Source organism: Trachemys scripta, chromosome 19 (genome assembly GCF_013100865.1).
Source record: "Trachemys scripta elegans isolate TJP31775 chromosome 19, CAS_Tse_1.0, whole genome shotgun sequence".
In the NCBI taxonomy this organism is placed as follows: Eukaryota; Metazoa; Chordata; order Testudines; family Emydidae; genus Trachemys; species Trachemys scripta.
Window position 1 is genome coordinate 9,305,854 of NC_048316.1, and position 20,935 is coordinate 9,326,788.

A 20,935-nucleotide genomic window follows, 5' to 3' on the forward strand; every position below is an offset into this window, starting at 1 on the left:
TTGTGGCAGGTGAAGCAAAACATGCCCCAGCTCCTGCCCCCGCCGGGCAGAACACCTGCTGGAGCCCCCAGGAGCCCGGCCATGGAGCGAATGCAAGGTGAGAGGTCTGGTCTAGCAGTTGGACACTGAGCAGACATTCTAAGGGGGAAAGCACAGACCCTTTATGATGTTTTTATTTAAACTGATTGCTGGAAAGCATTTATTGTGATGGGATGAATAATGACAATTGTTTTTTACAAGATAAAGAAGCTAATGTACCACCAAGCTATTTTTTATAAGAAAAACGGTAGCCCGTGCAACGTTTAAACAAAAAGAGAGAGAGAGAGCACGAAGTACCATGTGTGATTGTTGTTCACAACTGTACAAGTCACAGGAGGTCACCCCCAGGAGTTACCGTCTTCTTCACAGTAGTAAAACCTCTACCCGTGGGTTTGCCTGACCTCCCTACCTCCTATGGGCATGCACAGGTACCTGTCTCATAGGCCTTAGCAGGCCAGAATGTGCAACTACATCCACCTCTGTAACAAGGCTTTAAAAGAAAATAACCCCTCCACAACCAAAAAACAATATCAATGAGTTTGCTGTACACACGCTGGGGGGAGGGGGTGCAAGGAGGAGCCAGGGGCCCTTCCCTGTCCCCCTCCCCCTCCCCACCACACCCCTTCTGCTATTGTTTGCTTTCTTTAAAAGAAAGTTACCCAAAAAGAAAAAGTCCTGGAGGGGCTGGGGATGAGGAGACGCTGCCATAGTCTGTTGTCTCTGGGCGCGGTGAAAGCACCGCGGCACTCGGGGCAGCGCCAAAGCCGCCTCTGCCGTACCATCCGCACTGAAGTAAACATGGACCGGAACTTGCCTTTTGTCTGTCTTTGGTATTGTTTTAAAAGTTGCTAGAGATGCATAGACACCTGAACAAGGAGCTGAGTACAGTTCTCGGGGTGGGGGGGTTGGTTTGCTCACAGTTCGGGGCTCTCTGCCTTGGTGGGCAGAGTCACCCCCAGCAGTTCTCCAAAGCTGCGTTCCCACGAAGGCAAACAGACGAGCGTTCCCATCTCTGCCCGCTGTTCTCCCTCGGGTTTGGGCAAGCAGGAAAGGGGGAACAGGGCCAGATTTCTCTCAATCTGTTTTTCCCCCCTTGAATTGCTTTCAATAAATCTTTGGATTTTTTTTCCCTTCTTCGATCTTTTCTTATTGTGGGTTTAAAAAAAAAAAAAAAAAGTGAATGCGCACACACAACCCTGTTTCCCTCTTTCCTCGACCCTCCGGCTGGCCGAGAGGGTCCCCTTGTTCCGTTGAGTTTGTCACAACGTGTCTTAGTACTGGAGGGAGTCGCGTGGCTGTGCAGTTACGATGGAGGTTTCGTGGTGTCGTTGATTCCAGCCATTAACGAGGGGTTTCCATTTTCCTGCTTTGGTGAGACGCGGCTAGCGGGGAGCAGGCTGCTGCTGTAGGGGGAGGATACGCTGCCTGTGGACGATGGGCGGAGCTCAGCGGATGCCAGGTCTCGGTCTGGAGGCCGTAAGCCAGGGGGCTGCAGCGGGAATGCCATGGGGAAGCTGGCCATGTAGAGAACCCTGCCAACTCTCTTGGCCACCTGAAACAAACCGGAGAAAAGAGCTTACCGACCCAGCTTGTGCATGGGTCATAGAAACAAAGCAGGTCGGGAGGCTCACGTTCCCTGGAAGCAGAGGGTGGCCAAACATTGATTAATATTTTACACAAGGGACCTGGGTGGGGGGGGTGTTTTGTTAAATTTCAGATGTCGTGTAGCAGCGGCTGTTGGCTCATCTCCTTGGCCGCAGCAGCGCCTTTCCACGGGCGCTTCCCTTTTCTCAAACCCTGGTTTGGGCTGGTGGTTGGTGTGTTGCACTGAACCACACAAAAGCCCCTCCTGGGACAGTGGTGTAACAGTCACACAGCACTGCTCTGAACCCAGACTAGTGTGTCAGACCTGTGGGAGCTCAGCCCCCCCCCCTTGCTCTGCGTAATTCACATCCCCAGTCCGCCACTGCAGGAACATGGCAGCAGCTCCGGTGCCACATTTGAGCCCAGCATGCCCCACGCAGCAGAAAGGCCAAGGTAGCTGCAGGAGCATTAATGGCAGTGCATTGCCTAAAGTCCATCTCACTTGCTCATCTTTACAGAGCACACGCTCGGGACCCTGGCGCTAGCGGCTCCTGCAGCACCCGCCTCCCTTGGGCAGTAATTCCACAGTGCCCCAGCACGAAGAGTGGCCCCCTAGGAGCCTGGCTACCGGCCGGCTGTAGAGAGAGGCATGGGATAGGGAAAAGAGAGGCGCACTCGGAACTGTGCCTTTTATTCTCCAGCCATTTGGGGAGAGCGGGCTCTGGCCAGGCTGTGCTAAAGAGCCAGCGGTTATGAACTGAGGTGCGGTGCAGGCAGCCCCTTGGCGGTAGGCGCACATACACGCGGGGCCTGCCCTAGGCTTGCCCTGAAGCAAAAGCCAAATCAGGGAGCTGGGACTCCCCTCCCTTTCCTGGGAAGTCGCACCAGCTGCTTGCTACACTCCTTGAACTCCACCCAGGGGAGCAGCTTGCTGCTTAGTAATGTTTGGCAGGGGGGGGGGGGGGGTGAAGAGGAACCAGAGGCGTGCAAGGCAAGCAGGACATTGCAGACCGCAGCAGGGATGTGTGGAGAGACCTGCTATCATTTCCTCTCCCGCGCAGTCCCGTTTGCTATGGAAAACACTATCTGCCTTCGCCAGTCCAGCTTGAAAACAGCCCGGGAGCTGCACCAAGGCAAAGGAGCGGCCTGGCATGTGCTGTTTGATGTGGCTTGGGGAGGTGCTGGGGCCCTGGATGCCTAGATTTGCATTGGGGGGAGGGAGATGGACTTAGGGGTGGCTGTTAAATGCGTAAGAGGCTGCACTACCCCTCCGCCCCCCCGCATAGGCACAGAAACTTCCCCTGCAGCAGTTCCCACCTCCCACCCAGGGCCCAAGTGCTCACCATGTTTCAGCACCTACACAGATGTTCTGCATTTAAGCTTAACTAGAAACACAGGCTTGCATTTAACCCAAACAACTGGGGTTTCTGTTAGCAAAATGGGGGCTTTGCCCCCCCTCCCGTATAGAGGCAGGGCTTAAAACCAGATCTAATTCCCCCCCCCCCCCCCCCAAATCTAAACCAAGGCCGTCTGTGAGCAAGTTGGAGCTCTCTGGTTTTAAGAAACATAAGAGTTTTATTTCCCAGCGAATTGATCCACAGGGAACAATTGCCCACAGAACCTTTTTATTAGACCCCTCATAAACAGTAAGGGCTGCAGGGAAAGTAATAAAGTTACTCTTATTGTTTTAACATAATACAACAACTGTCTAGCTTGTGGGTAAGAGAAACTCAACGTGTGTGTGTGTGTGTGTATATCCCTATATCATGATTATTTACATAAATTAACCCACAGATGTATGTAAAATTGCTGTATACACATGTATATCATGTGCATGTAAGACAGTAACGCATGTCTGTATGTACATTATACATTTTATAGAATTTATATGAATGGTTTATATATATATATACACACACACACACCATTACAGTACTGGAATTTATATTGAACACCCATTCCTGTAACATTTTATATGGCTATACAACAATACATCTACGTGTGTGCACGTGGAGGGGTCCGTGTGCACTTTGTTTTACAGATCCCGAGTAGAAATGTTTCTTAATGTTATCCTTGATTTAGAACTGCAGGTGCCTTCATAAACTACATTTTACTTCCCTTCAAAAAACAAACAAAAAAAAAACCCTAGTGTTTTTATACTAGACCCTATAGCATTTGTGTTTATTAGATGAATTTTGTTGGACAGTTCAGACACACTGACCCAAACAGGAACAAATGGCTCTAAATCCCAGGAAAGTGCTGGCTAATTATCATCAATCTGGCCTCTCCCTCTGAGTCTGTCACTGGCATTCGGAGCAGGGGGGGGGGGTAGGACCTGTCAGCCAAACCATGGCCGAGGGGGAGGGGGAGTGAGTGATCACTGCCTCCATTGGGGGCACAGTAGCTTTGCCCCACCTTCTTTAATACAACCAGAGGCCTGCTTCAGCCCTCCCTGCCTCCGAGAGCGTGTGTGTCTACATTGCATCTGGGAGTGAGCCGTGTGTTCACATGCTAAATACAGCAGTGCTGACAAACAAGTGCTGGTGACACTTCTATAGTGCCTTCCCTCAAGGCGCTCGGAAATTAAGCCTGCTCGCACAGAGGGGATGGGTTATAAGGAAGAGGGGTTAACCTCTCTGCCTGAATCACTGACGATCACAGCGTACAGAGCTGTGAACCCAGCTCCTGGTGCTGCAGATCAACCATTAGACCGAGCTCCCTTCGTTTTGGCCTTCATCCCATATTGTAAGTGGGGTACGGGGGGTGCAGCTTTGACTTGCTCCCATTTAGACCACACCAGCCGCCACTGCTGACGTGTTCTTACCTGTGACCTGATCTTCAGAGCTGGCCCCAGTTTGAGCCCCATGTTGTTCAGTAAGTGCTCTTCAGTCAGGAGAGGCAGCGTCTCGCCATCGATAGCCTGTTCCCTGAATACCTGCAGACAACCAAAGCACACCAAAGCTTACAAATGCCACCGCAGGGCACATCACATGCCTCGAGCTAGCAGCACAGGAGCTGAAGAACCCATTTATTATCATTTGTTGTGCGGTAGCTCCTCAGAGCACTAGTCTTGAGCCAGGACCCCAGTGTGCTAGGTGCTGTACAAACCCAGAACAAAGAGACGGTTCCTGCCCCAAAGAGACTACAGGGGAACTTTACCACCCAACCTCGGCTTCCCACGTACATGCATTTCCCAGCATGATGGTGCAGAGTTTTTCACTGGCAGCCGCGAGGAGCAGTTATTGCCAGCTGTTGCTGCCCTGGTATGAAGCATGTTCGGAGGGTCTCTGGCCATGTCCATAGTGGTGGCATATACCAGAATGTGGTTGCTTTTCCAGATCCCACACATTGTCCTCACGATTCTTTGCAAAAGCCTCTCCTGGTCCTGTAGGACCCCTGCACATAACGACTGAATCCCCTCCCACCACTCCATCACCACACAAAAGGGCTTCAAATAATCTAAAAAGGCTCAGGTCATCCTCTGAAATATCCTTATACATTTGATTTCCTGATCAAAGACGTTCTTCTCAGAAACCTCCACTGCCGGGAAATAACCTGTTCAGGATTGATTTAAGCAAAACCCAGGCCCTAAACACTGCTCACGTGCCAGACAGACAGATGGCTAGGCAGTGTGTTCCCCATACAAACCATGCCTCAACTACGACACTCACACTTTGTCCTGCCTTTTTATCTGTGCTAACATCCACTTTACATTAATTAGATACAATCAGGGCCGGCTCCAGGCACCAGCCCAGCAAGCAGGTGCTTGGGGCGGCGAATGGAGACGGGCGGCACATCCGGCTCTTGGGCAGCAATTCGGCGGCGGGTCCCTCACTCCATCTCAGAGCGAAGGACTTGCCGCCGAAGTACTGGAGATGGCAATCGCGGCCTTTTTTTTTTTTGCTCTCTTTTTGCTGCTTGGGGCAGCAAAAACCCTGGAGCCGGCCCTGGATACAATCTATGCACCCCCTCGGTGCTACACCGAGCAGGGCAGGGTTTTGTGCCAAGCAAATGAGCACTACCTCCCAGCTGAGACTGGCAGCAGTAACGATGCAAAACGACCTGCCCCTTTGAATGGCCAGCTAGCTAGTGACTCCCACATAGTGCAGTGGGTTTCTCAGACACTCACCACTCCCATTAGAATACCTGAAGCGACATTATAACGTATACAGTCAGAACACAAGAACGGCCCAGTCTCCTGTCTTCCGACAGTGGGCAATGCCAGGTGCCCCAGACGGAACGAACAGAACAGGTCATCATCAAGGGATCCATCTTGTCACCCACTCTCAGCGCCTGGCAAACAGAGGCTAGGGACAGCATCCCTGCCCAGCCTGGCTAATAGCCATCGATGGACCTATCCTCCAGGAACTTCTCTAGTTACAGTGACTAGGAGCTGATGCCTGTGCTGTTGCTCAGGTGTAATTCAGAAAATCGTGTGTGTAAAAAAGCCCCAAACGGCTGAGAACTTAAAAGCTGGCTAGTAACAGGCTGTGAATCCCAGTGATGATTGAAGAGGGTGACACTCTAAACAAAACGAGCTCTCGGCCATGGTTGTCACTGTTTCCTTTGCTCCACACTGACTCAACAGACATTCTAGGCTTCAGAGGGAGAATCCTGGAATTTTATCATATAGATGTATATATAATCTATAGCACACCCCCCCCCTCTATTATACATGCACACAAATCCACCCCTCCCCCTCTGCTATACACGTACACAAATCCCTAAACACCCTTCCCAAGGAAAAGAAAAACAAAATGGAATGGGGAAAAAACCATTTCTGAAGAGTCTGCTCTGCCCCCACCATGGACTCAAGCAGCAGCTTGTCATCGAACAGGCCTTGTAAAAGCCCAGGTCAGGGAGTCAGGATGCCTGGGTTCTCTCCCAGCCCTGCCCCAGACGAGACACCCCCTCCCCAGTGCTTCCGTTTGCCATCTCTAAAGTGGGGATCTAATTGTACCCATCTTCCTGCCAGCATCTTTGTTCCATTCATGCTGGCTCAGTGCTTGCAGCTCCACTACTCAGTCATTTTTTTCATTTGCTACCGAGACATTTCCCCTCAGTGGCGGAACCTGGGTTCGATCGGGCACATGTCGATTTTTTCCTGACTGAACCACACCTTCGCTCCACACGGGTTTTTCCACACGCCAGGGCGAGCGCTGGCCTCGCGCCTGGCTGAACTGTCTTGGGGCCGCGGCACTCGCTAATAGCTGAATCCGCTCCCGCTCCTCGCGGAGCTGCTTTGCATAGCATTGTTATTACAGCACAGCCAGGGGAGGGGGGGGCTTTCTGTTTGCTCTAATGGCTTCTTTCTCAGCTGTGTATTGCATGGCAGAGCCATCCCCTTGGAGAGCAGCGGCGGCTGCTGACGCTGAGGGAGCTGAGCCGTTGCGAGCTCATTTACTGCTGGACTCCACCAGCAAAGCTGTTCTTGATGACTGCAGCATGTGTTTCTGCTCTTTGACCTAGCGAAACTTAATAGACCGATTTCTTTCCTTCCTACAGAGCCAACATGGCCAGGAGCCAAAAGGCTCCCTCGCTCAGCTCTCTACCCCACAGAGACCTAACCTGAGCAAACTGGGAGGCCTCACCTCACCGGGGGGGGGCGACACAAAGATGGCCGTTGACGGAGATCGGGAGTGGGAAGGACGACTTTGTTTTCAATTACGTTACTTTTGCGTGTCTTTGAAACGTGTTCCCGAACACACAGCGTAACCGCCAAGCTCTCGCTGGGCTTCCTGGCGGGAGCGCGCTGCGGGCTGGTGCCAGACCTCCCCGGCAGCTGTGGTTTGGGAGGAGAGAACACAGACAGCTCCGCAGCACCCCTGCACGCTGCATTTTTCACACAGTAAAAACCTATTAAGCACACAACTATGATGCATGATAAAAGCATCGTCCGTTTAACCGCGTGTGTGCCAGCGCCCCCTGCCAGCCGGGTTGCTGTGAGGGGTTGCCGGGGTTGGGTTACACCGGGCCCCATGATTTGACAGTGCTCGGGTTTGCTAAGCGCCGAGAGTGCTGTTAAGCCAGCGCATAGTCAGCTCTGGATTGTCTGTCCCTAGGCGCACAGGGAGCACTGGGAGGTGTCCATGGCCGAGTCTTCGGCAAGGTGCGTGTGGTCAGGATTTCTCCACTTTTCCTACCTGCCTCAACACGTGCAACGGTGGGGCCGCCCTCTGCTCTGTTACGGGGGTGTAAATCCAGAGGAATTCCACTGCCACCTGTGAGTTACCCCCGATCTGGGCTGGTTTAACACTCCCCCCCCCCCCCCCCCCGAAACCTACCCCCTTCCCTGCCTCACTAATACTCGCACTCTCCTGACCCCGCCCTCCGACTTCTCCACACCTCCCCCCCCCAAACACACATGCATCCCTTGCCTTATTCTACACCCACGCCCCGGGCCCTTCCCTCCATGCCAGACATGAAAACCTGTCTCTCTCACACACCCTCCAGCCACTCAAATCTACCCTCTTCATTTCTCCATCCCCTCCCGACAAAAACTTCCCCCGCTCTCTCAAGCCCCCTCTCGGTTCTAGCCCCTCCCTTCTCTCACACACTCGCGGGCCCCCCCATCTCTGTCAGGCGCGGTCTCGCAGGCACAGCTGCATGCTCTGAGGAAGCAGCACCAGTCTTACAGGTGGTTTTAATGAAGCTTGTCAGGATGAGATTAACACCACGGTTAGGGGGCAAAGAAGGACAGACTCTGCATTGAAAGCACATCAGCCAGCCACCCCGGAGAGCGGGAAGGGAGGCGTTGCTTCCCGGACACCATAATGAACGGCAAAGCCCGGCTCCCAGCTTCCCCCTCCCCTTGGGGACCCTCTTTAAGAAGATCTTTTATCTGTGAAAACGTGCGGCGTAGAATGAAAGGAGCTGCCTGTTCAGGGCCTGAAACCCACGCCAGGCGCCTGAGTCGCTCTCCCAAGGCCTGCTCCCCGGAGCGACGCTAAGCCGGGCCTTGGCTTTCTCACACTGGCCGGGGATTGGTCACTTGCTGGGCCCTTATCACACTCTGAGCAGCCGCTCGGCTGAGTGGTTGTTGGCCTGAACGGTTCAGGGAGAGGCAGTGATGCCTGATGCTCCGGGAGCTGGGGGGGAAGGGAGGGAGCTTTTGAAAATCAGTTTTCAGCCAGCTCAGAAGTAAGTAGACGAATAGGGTGACCAGACAGCAAGTGTGAAAAATCGGGACAGTGGGTGGGGGGTAATAGGAGCCTATATAAGAAAAAGACCCAAAAATCGGGACTGTCCCTATAAAATCGAGACATCTGGACACCCTATGGACGAAGCGGATCGTTTCCAAGCAGTGGCTTCCCCATCGGCTCCAGTCAACTGGATTCCCCAGACTTGCCCTCTCTCACTGTGTGTGTGTGACAAGGGAGCTCTCTTTCCCGTGTTTTCCTCTCTCCCGCTTCCCCTTAGGAGCTGCATTTTAGTGCCTGGATCTCCCTGGTGTTCCCGGTCTAGGTGCGTCTGTCCCAGGAGAAGCTGGATTCTCCAGAGCTAAACCTCTCTTAGTTCTCATCCCCTCCCCCCATCTCTGTCCCTCGCCCTCTCCTGCCCTCTCTAAAGGGCTGTCTCAGACAGCTCAGGAATCTGTGCCTTTGCCGTTAGAGCAGCCTCTCAATGGGGTATTTATAATGGATTTCAGCAGCCGTGGGAGCCAAAAAGCAGGGTTGTTTTTCGTGTCCCACCTAGCAGCCTCACACTGAGCGGCTTTATGAACCCTGCAGCACTGATGGATGCATTGCTCCGGCTGCAAAGGGCTTTCAAAACAAAAACGACTGTGTGTGGCAATTAATTTAGTGTGTGGGGGGGTCTCTCACAGCTTCCTCCCGTTCTCCCAGAGCTCTGCCCCTGGAACGCTCCCCACCACCCGCGGCCGGTGAGCCCTCACTGGAGCGGAGATCGTTCAATGTTGCCAAGCGTTAAGATGAGGCCGTCTCTGACCTGCACTCTCTGGAGGCGAGCGCCTGGCCCAGCTGTGCCACTGAGCGCCCTGGTGCAAGGTACCAGTGGCTTTTTACCTGGGCACCTGGCTGACAGTGCTCAAAGGGGGCAGGTCTATTGATGGGCACCAGAGAGAACCCATCAGGCCAACCAGGTGCTGCCTTTTGGTGAAGATGCCACAGGCTTCCAGCTCCTGGCGCTCCCTGAGAAAAGGCACTTCTGAACGGCACTCCAACCCGGTACACAGTCCCTCATGATAACGCACCCAAAGCTTGGCTCCCCAGGACAGCCCGGCACAAAGCCAGCATTGTGTTTGGGTTGGTTGTGGGACACCACAGACTTCCACACACATCTCTCCCAACACAGGGAGTTGCTAGCTGTAATCCACCCAACAGCAGCAGCAACCCTCTACCGCTCCCCTCCCCCCCACCTCACTGCTAGCCACATACACACCCCTCCATGCCCTGGGGGCATCTACTGGCAGCCGGGCGGTTAAGCCCCAATCCGGTAGGAAAACAGGAAAGCCAGACGGTTGACAGGCCCTGCAGGGCTCTCTTAAATATTCCGCCACATTTGCGCTGATTGATTGCAGGGGTTGGGGGTGGGGGAAGAGTTGGAGCGAGTTCTCTCCCGCCGCCTTCCCCTCCCAACCCCGCCAAACGTTTCCCAAGCTGCTGTGAATTTACCTGAGTGTACTCGGCACAGCCAGACAAACTGCCCACAAAGTTACAGACGTCCTCCACTGTCCATTTGCTGATGTCTTCCAGCGCAGGGCTCTCCTCCCCATCCAAGAACAGACCTCCCATGGCGCCTGGATTGTTTGGGGCGGGGGGGAGAGGGAGGAGAAGGAAACATAAATCATTAAAATCCCACACGGATAGCAACAGGCCTGCGATCGGAAGAGTTCTCTCTAGCCGCACATCCATTTTTAATGGCCTGTCAATTAAAATGCTGGGCAGGGTCAGTTCATAGGCTTCTGTCTCCTGGAGGTCCCTCGCTCGGAAAAGGTGTTGGGGGGGGGCAGGAGAGAGGGGAAAAATCCCCTCTAATGTGTTTCATGTGTGTAATGTTCTTCAGCTGCAGCAAAGAGAGGGGGGAGAGAAGCCCCCGAAGGCGTGTTTCTCCACACGCACCGCAAAATGGAAAAACTCCGGCGGCCCTGGGAGTTTCTCTCCCCCCAGCCCTTCTCCCCGCGACGTGCTCCAAATGATAACAAGCCTCCACACCCCACCCCGGCGGCCTGCTGCTTGGCTGGAGCTGGTGTCGAGAAGAGAATTTTCACTCCTTACGAACAAACCTTTGTTTTAAATCCCCCAGAGCCCAAAACGTCCGGCTGCCTAATATGCCCGTCGCCGTGGTTTAAATGCATATCGCCCCGTTTCTCTGCTGGGGCAGGGTCTAGCTGGGTGGGGAGGTGACCCCAAAGAACCTCACTGGAGCTCTGAGGAGAGCAGAGTGGGGGTTCACACAGACAGGTCAATCCTCTGAAATGCAAGAGCGGTTCAAGTCCCAGCCCTGTCAGCAGGGCCAGAAGGCGACAGAGAGCGCTCCAATCCCAGAAGGGGAAAGCTCCGCTTTCCCTGCTTCCCAGCACCTGACAGCATGGGACAAACATGGAAGGAGAGAGCTGGATTAGAGCCTAGAGAGGAACAGGGCAGAGGTCTGGAGAATGAGGAATGATAGAGAGAAAACCAGCCAGGCAACTCCAGCTTCTCCTGGATCACAACAGAGGAGCAAGGGGACCTCCCACGTATTTACCACTGATAACAGAAAATACTCGTTTGGAAAACGCCTTATTCACCAGTGGAACTCACCGCCTATGTGACCACTGAGGCCAAGAGCTCAGGAGGATGCTTAAAAGGACTGGATATTTACAGGAATCAGAACATCCACAGTCACACTGGAGAGGGCAAAACTCTCATATCAACTCTCATGCTTCAGGGTATGAGCCAACCAAAAACTGGAAGTGACATGTTATAATTATCTATTGTGGAGGTTTCAGAGCGTCCTCTGGACCATCTGGTGCTGGGCTTCGTCCTCAGCCACATCTGTCCACTTGAAAAAGGGGCAGGAATTGTCTGTCTCCCTCCTAACTCCTTTGAAGAGGTGTGGAGTGGGGGGATGAGACGGTTCATCCTCCACACCCCGTGAGTGGGGTTGAGTAACCCCTGTCCCATCCTCCAGCCACATGGAGGACTGGAATCCCCAGCGCTTTGCTCCTTGTAAGCCATTTAATTATTGTTATTTGTATGATTGTAGCACCTAGGGGCCCCAGTCATGAGCCGGGACTCCGTTGTACTAGGGGCTGTACAAATACAGAGCAAAAAGACAGTCCCTGCCCCAGAGAGCTTACAGCTCAGATCCTCAGCTTCTCCCTGACCCTTGAGTGGAGATCAGAACCTAAACCTTGGCTCCTATCCTCAGCCCCTGTCCCCCACTGCAATCTCTCTTTCACAGCAAGGGCAAGAATTGCATGCCCTGCCCTCCGGAGCGGGGTCCTCTGCCTGCTACACTCTGCAGAGGGTCCCGTGGCACCATGACATGCTGTCCTGAGGCCTTCAAAAGCCCAGTGGGCCCCTCCAGCGATGTAAAAAAGCCAGAGATAGAACCTAGCCTCTCCGCCACATGCTCCGGACTGAGCCCCCTGATCCACTTTACCCCTTGTCCTCCCAGTCCGCAAGAGCCTGGGCTTCACAGAACTTTCATGTCCCCTTAGAAAGGTTTCCGTGGAAACGACCAGCTTTCCCATGCTGCAGGGAGACTCAGGGGGCGGCGGGGGAAGGACCCAAAGGGGTTTGGGACATCGCTGGAGGAGTGGCATTTTCCCTTCCCTCCCAACTGTAAGACGGATGGACAGACAGACGAGCTTCCTTTAGTTACATTATCATTTTCATTTCATCCCCTGCTCTGGAACCCAAGCTCCCAGCAGTTTACATTGAAGCTAGCGAGACCCTGGGACGGCTGATTGGTTCCCTCCTTTTTTGGAAAAGCGGCTGCAGCTCGGTAAATAGAGGAAGTGAAACTGAACTCAATTATTCCAGGCACAGCCGACACATGGGTGAGACGCCTCCATCTGCAGCCGGAGCAAGCGTCTCCGAGGGGATCTGACTGTAACAGCCAACGGCTTTAAAATTAGGCACTTCCTTATTCCGAAGGCAAGCCAAGGACTGCAGCAGCTCAGTGCTTGGGAATGAAGCCTCCAGTCAGCCCGCCCGCCCCGACCTCAGGCACTGCCCAAGACTCCACAGAGAGGCTGGGCGGTACCTGCCTGGCACAGCTGTCTCCAGATCCCTACCAGAGGTTATGCAGGTAGGGTCACATTCAACTCAGTTCACAAGTGGAAGGGCTGATATCAGGGGACAGGGCTAGTGAATCTTGGTGTAACTGAGGAAATCCCTCCCCAGACGCCTGCCAGGGATCCCTACAATTCCTGGGGTAGAACTGGGGAGATGCGCTGAGCCCCTTGGCTCTATCTGCAGCCTTGCTAATGGCACTAACAGAGCTGAGCTAAAGGTCAGTCCCGCCTGGCAGCCCTCTCCCCATCCATGTTTTTATCCCTCCAGGCCCACAGCCAGGCCCGCAGTCAGCCTGCTGTCTTCAGGAGTCAGGGCAAGAGGAGCCCTGCCTCGGGCACCAAGTAATATTTTCCACCTCTCCATACACAGAGAAAGCTAATCTCGCCAAAGCACTGATCTCCAAGGGTCTGCCTCCCCTCCCCATCTATGCCAGGGAAACATTCTGGCTGACGGGTGGAAGCATCCTTGAAAAATAGGGGAAATACCAGCACACTGGGCTCCAGCCTGTTAGCAGTTTCTATAGCACAGAAGTTAAGAGAGAGATGCTGAAATCTTGGTCCCACTGAAGCCAGTGTCGAAACTCCCGCAACCGGGCCCCAACTTCCCCCAGAGAACCCGCTCTGCGGAGGTGGCAAACACCTGGAGCTTCATGGATTTCAACTAGAGATTTGGGTGCTCAGCACCTGGGAAACAGAGGCCCTAGAAGCAACCTATTCAATCATCCCCCACTCTGCAGATTAACCAGAAGTCGCTGGGCTCGATACATGCAAGAATTGCTGGGTGCAACAGCCTGAGTTAGGCAGGAGGTCAGACTCAGTGATCAGCCTCATTTTAAATGTCCCAAGCCAGGGGGCCCCCTCCATTTGCTTCCCTCCAGAGGCTATTGCACAGCGCGCTAGATCTCAGGACGGGACTGTACAAACCCACCTTTGGGGCAGTTCATAGAAGGCTGATGAGAAATCTATTCCCAAGGTCTGTAAGGGAAGTTCCCTCTGATGGTAACGGCACATCGCTGGATACTGCTGGACAGTGGCGACCCAGCAGCATCTGTCCCCAGCCAGGCTCCTTTTCTCTCACTGAGTGACGAATAAAGATCCAAGGGACTGATAATGGATTACAGAGCATTTCACCAGATGGGGCCCCAGCTTGGAGGGGGGTGAAAACTACCATCCCAGGCCAGGGTCTTGTGGACAGGTGCCCACATAAAAACACCGCCCTGCCAGCTGGTATTAAATAATCCCCCCGCCCCAACTTTCTGGCAGCTGTGGTAGAAAGGCCAAGGGTCCTGGAGACTGAACTACCCATCCCTTCCAGAAAGGGGAGTCTCCACAGGGCACGGCTGAGGCACAAGGGCGGACAGGGCAGTGGAGGGGGACTGCAGTGGAGTTGCCCATGCTGTACCTATTCTGGACACAATACAGGTCCTCAGTCACCAGCACTGCACCCTGAGAGGAGGGAAATAAACACGGATATTGGTGTCGCTGGACATGAGCTGGGCATTAGCACTAGGACATGTGTAAGCCCAGACAGCAGGCCTGTCGGCTAGCTAGAGCAGGAGCTATCCTCTCCTCACTGCCAACGGGGCCTCAGTCCCGACAGTCAGGCCCTGTTTTCTGCACAGACGTCTGATCAGGCCAAGAGCATCAGCAGCAAAGCTCCCTCCTCCCGCCCCCAGCTCAGAACAGGCCCAGAAGCCAACACACAGATGGGTTTAATCAGTCTTGTTATCGCTCTCCCATTCCCCTCCCTCCCCCCCACATGCACACACCACTGCGGGTTCGGGTCATGGAGCAGCACTGGAAGGCTCACGTTAATTGCTCTCCAGACTGTGGATCAATAAAAGGATTTTAGCCTCCCGCACACTCCATCCTTCACCTTTTCCAGCGGAAGGGGGGGGAGACGAGAACACAACTCCGCTGAAACCTTGAAGAGATGAGGTCATCCGGCAGCCGCCAGATTCCCAGGAGGCGGCTCAGGGAATCGACCAAACTCTGGCTGCCTCGTCAATATTTTTGTCATCGGGGACAGAAACCAGTTCTCTGCCTCCAAAGCATGAGAGGAGCCCTCCCTGTTCTGGAAACCTGGCCGGGCTATCTGAGACTCCAACCATCTCCTTTCCCTTCTCCCCCATTCTCGGGTCTGTCATGCTACCAGCCTCTTTAGATTGTCAGCTCCTTGGGACAGGTCTGCGTCTCCTCACCATGGTGTCCAGCATACCATCAGGCCCCTGTGAGCTACAAGATCAGCCCGTGGACAGGGAAAGAGTTAAGAGAACGTCTGTTTTTCTGTCCTCAGGCACAAACTCCTCCTGGGGCCAAGGCTGGCCATTTGTTGGGCAACCTGTGGTCGCACTACTCAGACCCGGGTTAATCAAAGCGCCCCAAAACACCTGTAGCATAAAGATGTGTGAGAGAGAGCACGGTCCAGGACACTGCACAGGAGCTCTGGAGACATGAGTTCTATTCCCCACTCCCCTGCTGACCTACAGCGTGCCCTGGGGCCTCAGTTTGCCCTCCCACCCGTGATCTGTCTCGCCTACGTGGATAGACTCTTCCTATGGGCTTGTCTATATGGCCATTTACAGTGCGGCGAGCTGAGATGTCAATCTACAGCGCAGCACCTGCCACACACACAGTCACCACATGGACCCTGCTGCCGTGCACTAAAAGTTCCATCGTGCACGCTGACCTACTTCTGTTTCTGCACTACGGAAATGTTAGCACAGGGTCCACGCGGCCAGGTAGTGAGTGGCATACTAGAGGGTTGTAGATTTACTCCCCAGCCTGTCGTGCGCTAACTCTCCACAGAGACAGGCCCTATGTGTCTGACCAGTGCCTTGCACAGCTGGGGCCACTGATGCAATACCAATCACAACTTTCATAATATTACACAGGGTGCTAGCTTAAAGCAAGAGAGCCCTCACACAATGCAACACCGCGATGGTCCCCGAAACGGGAGGGGTCAGTTTAAATGGGGCCCTGATCATAAGTAATAATAATCCAGGGCCCATTCTCATTTCTGATAGTTTGATGGAGGTGGACTCCCGCCTGCAATCCACACCCTGCTCTATAAGGTCGCACATGGGGTGGCCAGAGCACAGAACCGTGCGTTTCCCCCTTGAAATGACTGTGAGGGGAAGGCTCCCACAAGGAAGCCTCCTCTGTTGCAAGCAGCAGGAATATTTATTGTGCTGGCCACCTGCTTGTCCCAGAGAAATTGGTCCTTCTTCTGGCTGGCCGGTGGTTCCGAATGGCCCACGTGTGAAGGGCAGCCGCACTCGTCCGGCCCGGTTAATTTATTTATAAAGGAGAAGGCCTGGCCCCCCCACCTCTCACAGGACACAGCAAATAGCTCCTGCTCACTGCTCAGCTCAGGCATTAGACCACGCAGCTCTTTGGTTCTGGGTCGAACGAGCAGGGCTGGTATGCTGGCTCAGGCTGGGAATCTGAGTTCAAGTCCCACCTCGCCCCGGGTGGCGCACACCTCCCTCCACATGCAGCAGGATGCAGAGCCCATTTTAAGAGCCATGCATGGGACACAGAGAACATGCTTTCCCGCGGGCTGGCAGTCACCTCAGTGACGGCCCTATCACACATGCATGACCCTATTGTCCTTCCTTGAACCTTGCTGTTGGGGGGGACAGATCGGTTGGATTCCAAACAACCAGCCCCTCTCCTTTGGAAAGGCATCGGAAGGTCACGGGGGCAAGAGTTCACCAAACCCATCTCCGTCTCTGCCGGAACAGGGCTGGGCACATGACAACAACCACAGAGGAGCTGCTGTTTCTTGTGATGGACAAAGCCGATGTTCCTGATGGAGGACATACGGTGGGGTGGGGGGGGGTCATCCACTCCGATGCCTCTTGGGGGGATGATGACCTGAGTATCAATACACCCCCCATCCCTACATGTATACCCTTCCGCTTTGTCCTGACATGCTCCTTCTATCTGCAGAGAGCTGGGGTAAATCAACAGTCCCTGCTCCGTTGAGTTCCCTCGCTGAAGCTTAAAGTTAATAACACATCAGAGATTTCTCTGAGGTATACAGGGGGTTGCCATGGGAACATAGTCAGGTGACAACACATGACTTTCCAGGGCAAGAGGCTGGCCAAGGAGGTGGAATCACTGTTTGGGGACCTCCTGAATCTCTGTCCCAAAGGTATGGATCCACATGCAGGAGGTAATGCTGCCTGGCATCTGGAGATGCCCCAGGCACAATGGGACGGAGGGAGCTCCAGCCTTAATTCTGCATTTCCCTCTCATCAAACTATGGAAATACAGGGAATGTAGAGATGGTGAAGAACTAGCAGATACTCCAGGCTGTCCTTCACCAGCTTCCAGAGAGGACTGCTTCCTGCAGTACATTCCTGAGCGGTATGTCTAGCTGTGACACTAGCAATGGGCTTTGCAGTGCCCTGGGAGATTGTCTCACATGTCTATTTTTCAGCTGCCCACCCTAAAAAGCTTTCCCTTGCTCATCTCTGTCCTGTTACATTTAGGCATGTCTCCTACGAGTATCCCAGACCACAGGCACCAACTCTATGGGTGCTCTAGGGCTGGAGCACCCATGGGGAAAAAGAACCGGATGCACCATGAATAGACTATCAGCCCCATTCTTAACAACCTGTAAAATCGATACTCTACCAAGGCCCCCTGCCATGCCGGTTCCCCCTATAGCTATGAGGCTCTCACCTACCTGCGTGGAAATAGGGGCTCATTGTATAAGGGAATCCGAAGGGCAGCGGCTGAGGTGGTGGGATGGAGGCCGGAGGGAGGTATTTCACCTCATTTTTATTGATGCCTGGGCCGAGCAGGTGGCTGGGTGACTCAGTGCTTGAGGAGCTGCAGGGGGCATTCTGGCCGGAAGCCACTTCGCTCAGCTCCTTGGCCCCCTCATAGACCTTGCTTGTCTCTTTGCACTCTTTGAGTTCACTGGCTGAGCTGCTGCTCTCAGCTTTCAGGCTCTCCGGCTTCTCGTCGCTCACTTCAGCATCGCTCTCCGAGTCTTTCATCTCCTCGTCGTTGCAGTCGGGCACGCCATCCCGGGCCCGGGGCTCGGCCAGCTCCTTGGCCTCGTGCAGACCCGGAGGCTCGGCCCGGTGGTGCACTGATTTCCGGCTCCCCCTCCGGCCCTGCTCCTTGGGCGGGGTGGTGCTGGGGACCCCATGGTTGAGTGACAGCAGCGGCGTGTTGTTGTGCCGGAGCACCAGCATGGCATTCCTCCGTGAAAGTTCGTCCCTCAGAGGGTGCCCCTCGGGGATGTCGTGCATGTTCCGCAAGGCCGGGTGGTCCTGGGGTAAGCCCGGATGCAGGCTCAGCGGGTCGCCGGCCAGTAGCCTCTGTCGATGGAGATTCTCCAGCTCCTTCTGGCGGATGATCTCGGCCGACATCTCAAGCCTAAACAGGGAGAGAAAAATGAGTAGGGTTTGAAGGTCAACTCCTCATGCACTAGCAGCTGCAGCTTTGGCGCTCAAGGGCCTAAGGCCGAGTTTGGTGCGCGGCTGGTTTTCACGCCCTTATATTGTTTCAATTAATTTTCCTCTGACATTGCACTATTTCTGCTGCACAATCCAAGGCAGGGAGTCCGGATTCCAGCCACCCCCTGCGTGAACCGGGCTCCTTGGCAAGTTCCTAGCAGCAGGGCTGGCTGGTTGAGAGGTGCTGGTAACGGGATACAGAGCCTTTCACCCCTACGTCACGGGTTCAAACCCAGCAGGCAGCACCGAAAGCTCTCACCATCTCGCTCCTTAGAAGCCCAAGTGTAATGAGTCTGGCGGTCTCAGGTTACATCCAAAGGGTTCCAATCAGAAAAACCACCTGCGTAATGGTAGTCGCAGCAGAGAGGCCAAGCATTGGATGGGGTGAGGGCTGAACTAGGCTCTCTGGGTGGAGAAAGCTCACACTGTGGCTGCCTATGCTGTACCCGCCCTAGAGAGGGAGGGCTTCCTTCCCCCGGGCTGCCCATATAGCACCAAGGTCACACCCTATTCTGGCTGGGGCCAGGAAGAAGGCCAAAAGGGGACGGAAATCTAGCCTAAAGGACAGGCAGGCTCACATGCAGAGAGCTCCTCTGGGGCAGCGCTCCATACCTGGCAAGATTCTGTTTCCGCAGCATCTCCTGCTGCCGTGCAAACATCTCTGCTTGTGCCGGCTGCAGAAACCCGTAACCTGTGGGCAGGGGAAAGCATGACAGATGCAGGGTTATACATGGCAGCACTTACTCGCTGAGGGGCCAGACATGTGGCCACAGAACTGCTCCCTCCGAGAGATCCCTCTCCATTCTGGAGGAACTGTCCTTGCTGCAATCCCAGTGAGCAACACAGATGTGATTTCCTGCAGCTCACAAGAGCCTAGCTATGCCGAAAGTTTTCCTGTAACGCTCGCACAGGGTGACTTCATAGCCGACTCTATTCCCACTGTTCCACCTCATTCAGGCTGTACAATGTAATAGGCACACCAGGCTGCGGCTGCCTGGTGCAAGGAGCCTGTCCCCCCACATGAGCCAGGCCAAGTGCAGGTCTTGTTCTCTTCTAGCACTGCTGTGGGGCTAGACACACCAAAGGGACCAGGGAGATGGCATTGCCTGCTCCCCTCTATACGGGCCAGTGGAGCTGAATGGCCACATGAGGTGCATTCGGGCGTCACAGGAGAGGGCAAAGCACCTACCAGTGCATCCACTGGGGTGGGGCAGCTCTAGGATGCTCCCAAGGCAGGGCTGTGGCAACGAGCGACAACACAGCCCTCTCCTCCCACATGCCGCGTGGACTGTCACCCGTGCACTCACCTGGCGTCTGGCACAAAGCTGAAGGCACCCCCAGGAAGGGAGGTCTCAAGTGAGGCCCTAGCGCGATGTGGGGGGCATTCTGGGGTGACAGCAGAGGTGGTGGGTGGGACATGTCCCTAAAGAAAATGGAAGAGATTTCGAGATTTAGCACTGCCCGGTGCTGATCGCAGCAGTCCGAGTGTGAGCTTCGCTCAGCAAGGAGATCAATGTCTCAGCGGGCGCGCCAGCATGCTGTACTATGTGTTCTCTGACATATATACACACACACACACACCTCTCTACAAGTACAGCTGGGGCACACCTGTACAAATACACCTGCATGTTAAAGGACAGCCTCTTTCTAAGTAAGACTGATACAGGCTGGTCTGCCAGCAAACTGCCACCATTAGAACCTGAATCCTCATGCTCAGAGGCCTGCAACTCCATAATGCACCAGCTGTCTCATGCACAGTGGTTCCTCTCTTACACACACACACACACACACTAATTGCACCCCCTTCCCTTGGTTGTACGTGCCTGAGCTGGACTATAAGATCTTTGGGACAGAAGCTGTGTCTGACTGGTTTGTAAAAGCCCCAAGGACATTACATTACAAAATGGGCTGTAGCTCAAAGTCTCTGCTCAGTTCTTATCTAAGCAAAACTCTCCCTGAAGCCATGGGTGCTGTGCCTGAGTTAAGGGCAGAGAGAGATCCCCCTAGAGATAGATGCAGCCGAGCAGCAGGCCCACACTTGCTGGGTGAGCGACCTAGAGGGAACGCTCTCCAGGATTCTATACAGATGGCTCAAAAATTGTGCTTGCCTTGAGACAAAGGAGTTCGCCGTGAGACTCCTGCTGGCTGGACCCGGGTGCTCACACCAGCACAAGGGCGTGCACATGCTGCACTTTGACAGACAGTTGGGTCTGCCATTCCCTGTCCTGCCCTGCTCCTCCAAAAGCTTCTGATATTCCCATTGACCATGGGTTTCCCAGCCAGCTGTTCCGGCCCCAGAGAGGCTCCTGCTTTGTGACGACCACAGAGTGAAGAAAACACAACATTTGATGAATTAAAACAAAGCGGAGCAGAGGAGGAACAGGCCAGGAGCTGCCCATTCCTTTCCCACTCAGCAGCCACCAGCACCATCCGCCCCAATCTCACAGGGGACGTGAGCCCTCTGGCCCCACTGAGCGGAGTGTCATTGATGCTCATGGGGCCAGTATCCACACGGAGCCAAGCGCAGACACTCAGGGTCTCGCAGGTCCTGATGTGAATGAAAGTTTGGTGGGGGAGGTCACAGCAGCTCACA

At 54.3% G+C, this 20,935-nt stretch overlaps 1 protein-coding gene across 11 annotated transcripts in view; it reads right to left on the reverse strand.

Moving 5' to 3' along the window:
- Window positions 1–163: 163 nt before the first annotated feature.
- SAMD11 (sterile alpha motif domain containing 11) overlaps window positions 164–20,935 on the reverse strand; it is a 245,313-nt gene continuing 224,541 nt past the window's right edge. For 7 of the 11 annotated variants that reach the window (XM_034753608.1, XM_034753603.1, XM_034753607.1 and 4 more), the window contains 6 exons: window positions 19,650–19,765; window positions 18,955–19,033; window positions 17,562–18,262; window positions 10,257–10,381; window positions 4,448–4,558; window positions 1,343–1,591 (listed from right to left, as the gene is read on the reverse strand). In XM_034753608.1, the coding sequence (XP_034609499.1) occupies window positions 1,343–1,591; window positions 4,448–4,558; window positions 10,257–10,381; window positions 17,562–18,262; window positions 18,955–19,033; window positions 19,650–19,765 (1,381 nt within the window). Of the gene's footprint in view, window positions 1,592–4,447; window positions 4,559–10,256; window positions 10,382–17,561; window positions 18,263–18,954; window positions 19,034–19,649; window positions 19,766–20,935 lie in introns of all 11 variants that reach the window. The other 4 variants (XM_034753601.1, XM_034753602.1, XM_034753600.1 and 1 more) reach the window with 1 other exon arrangement.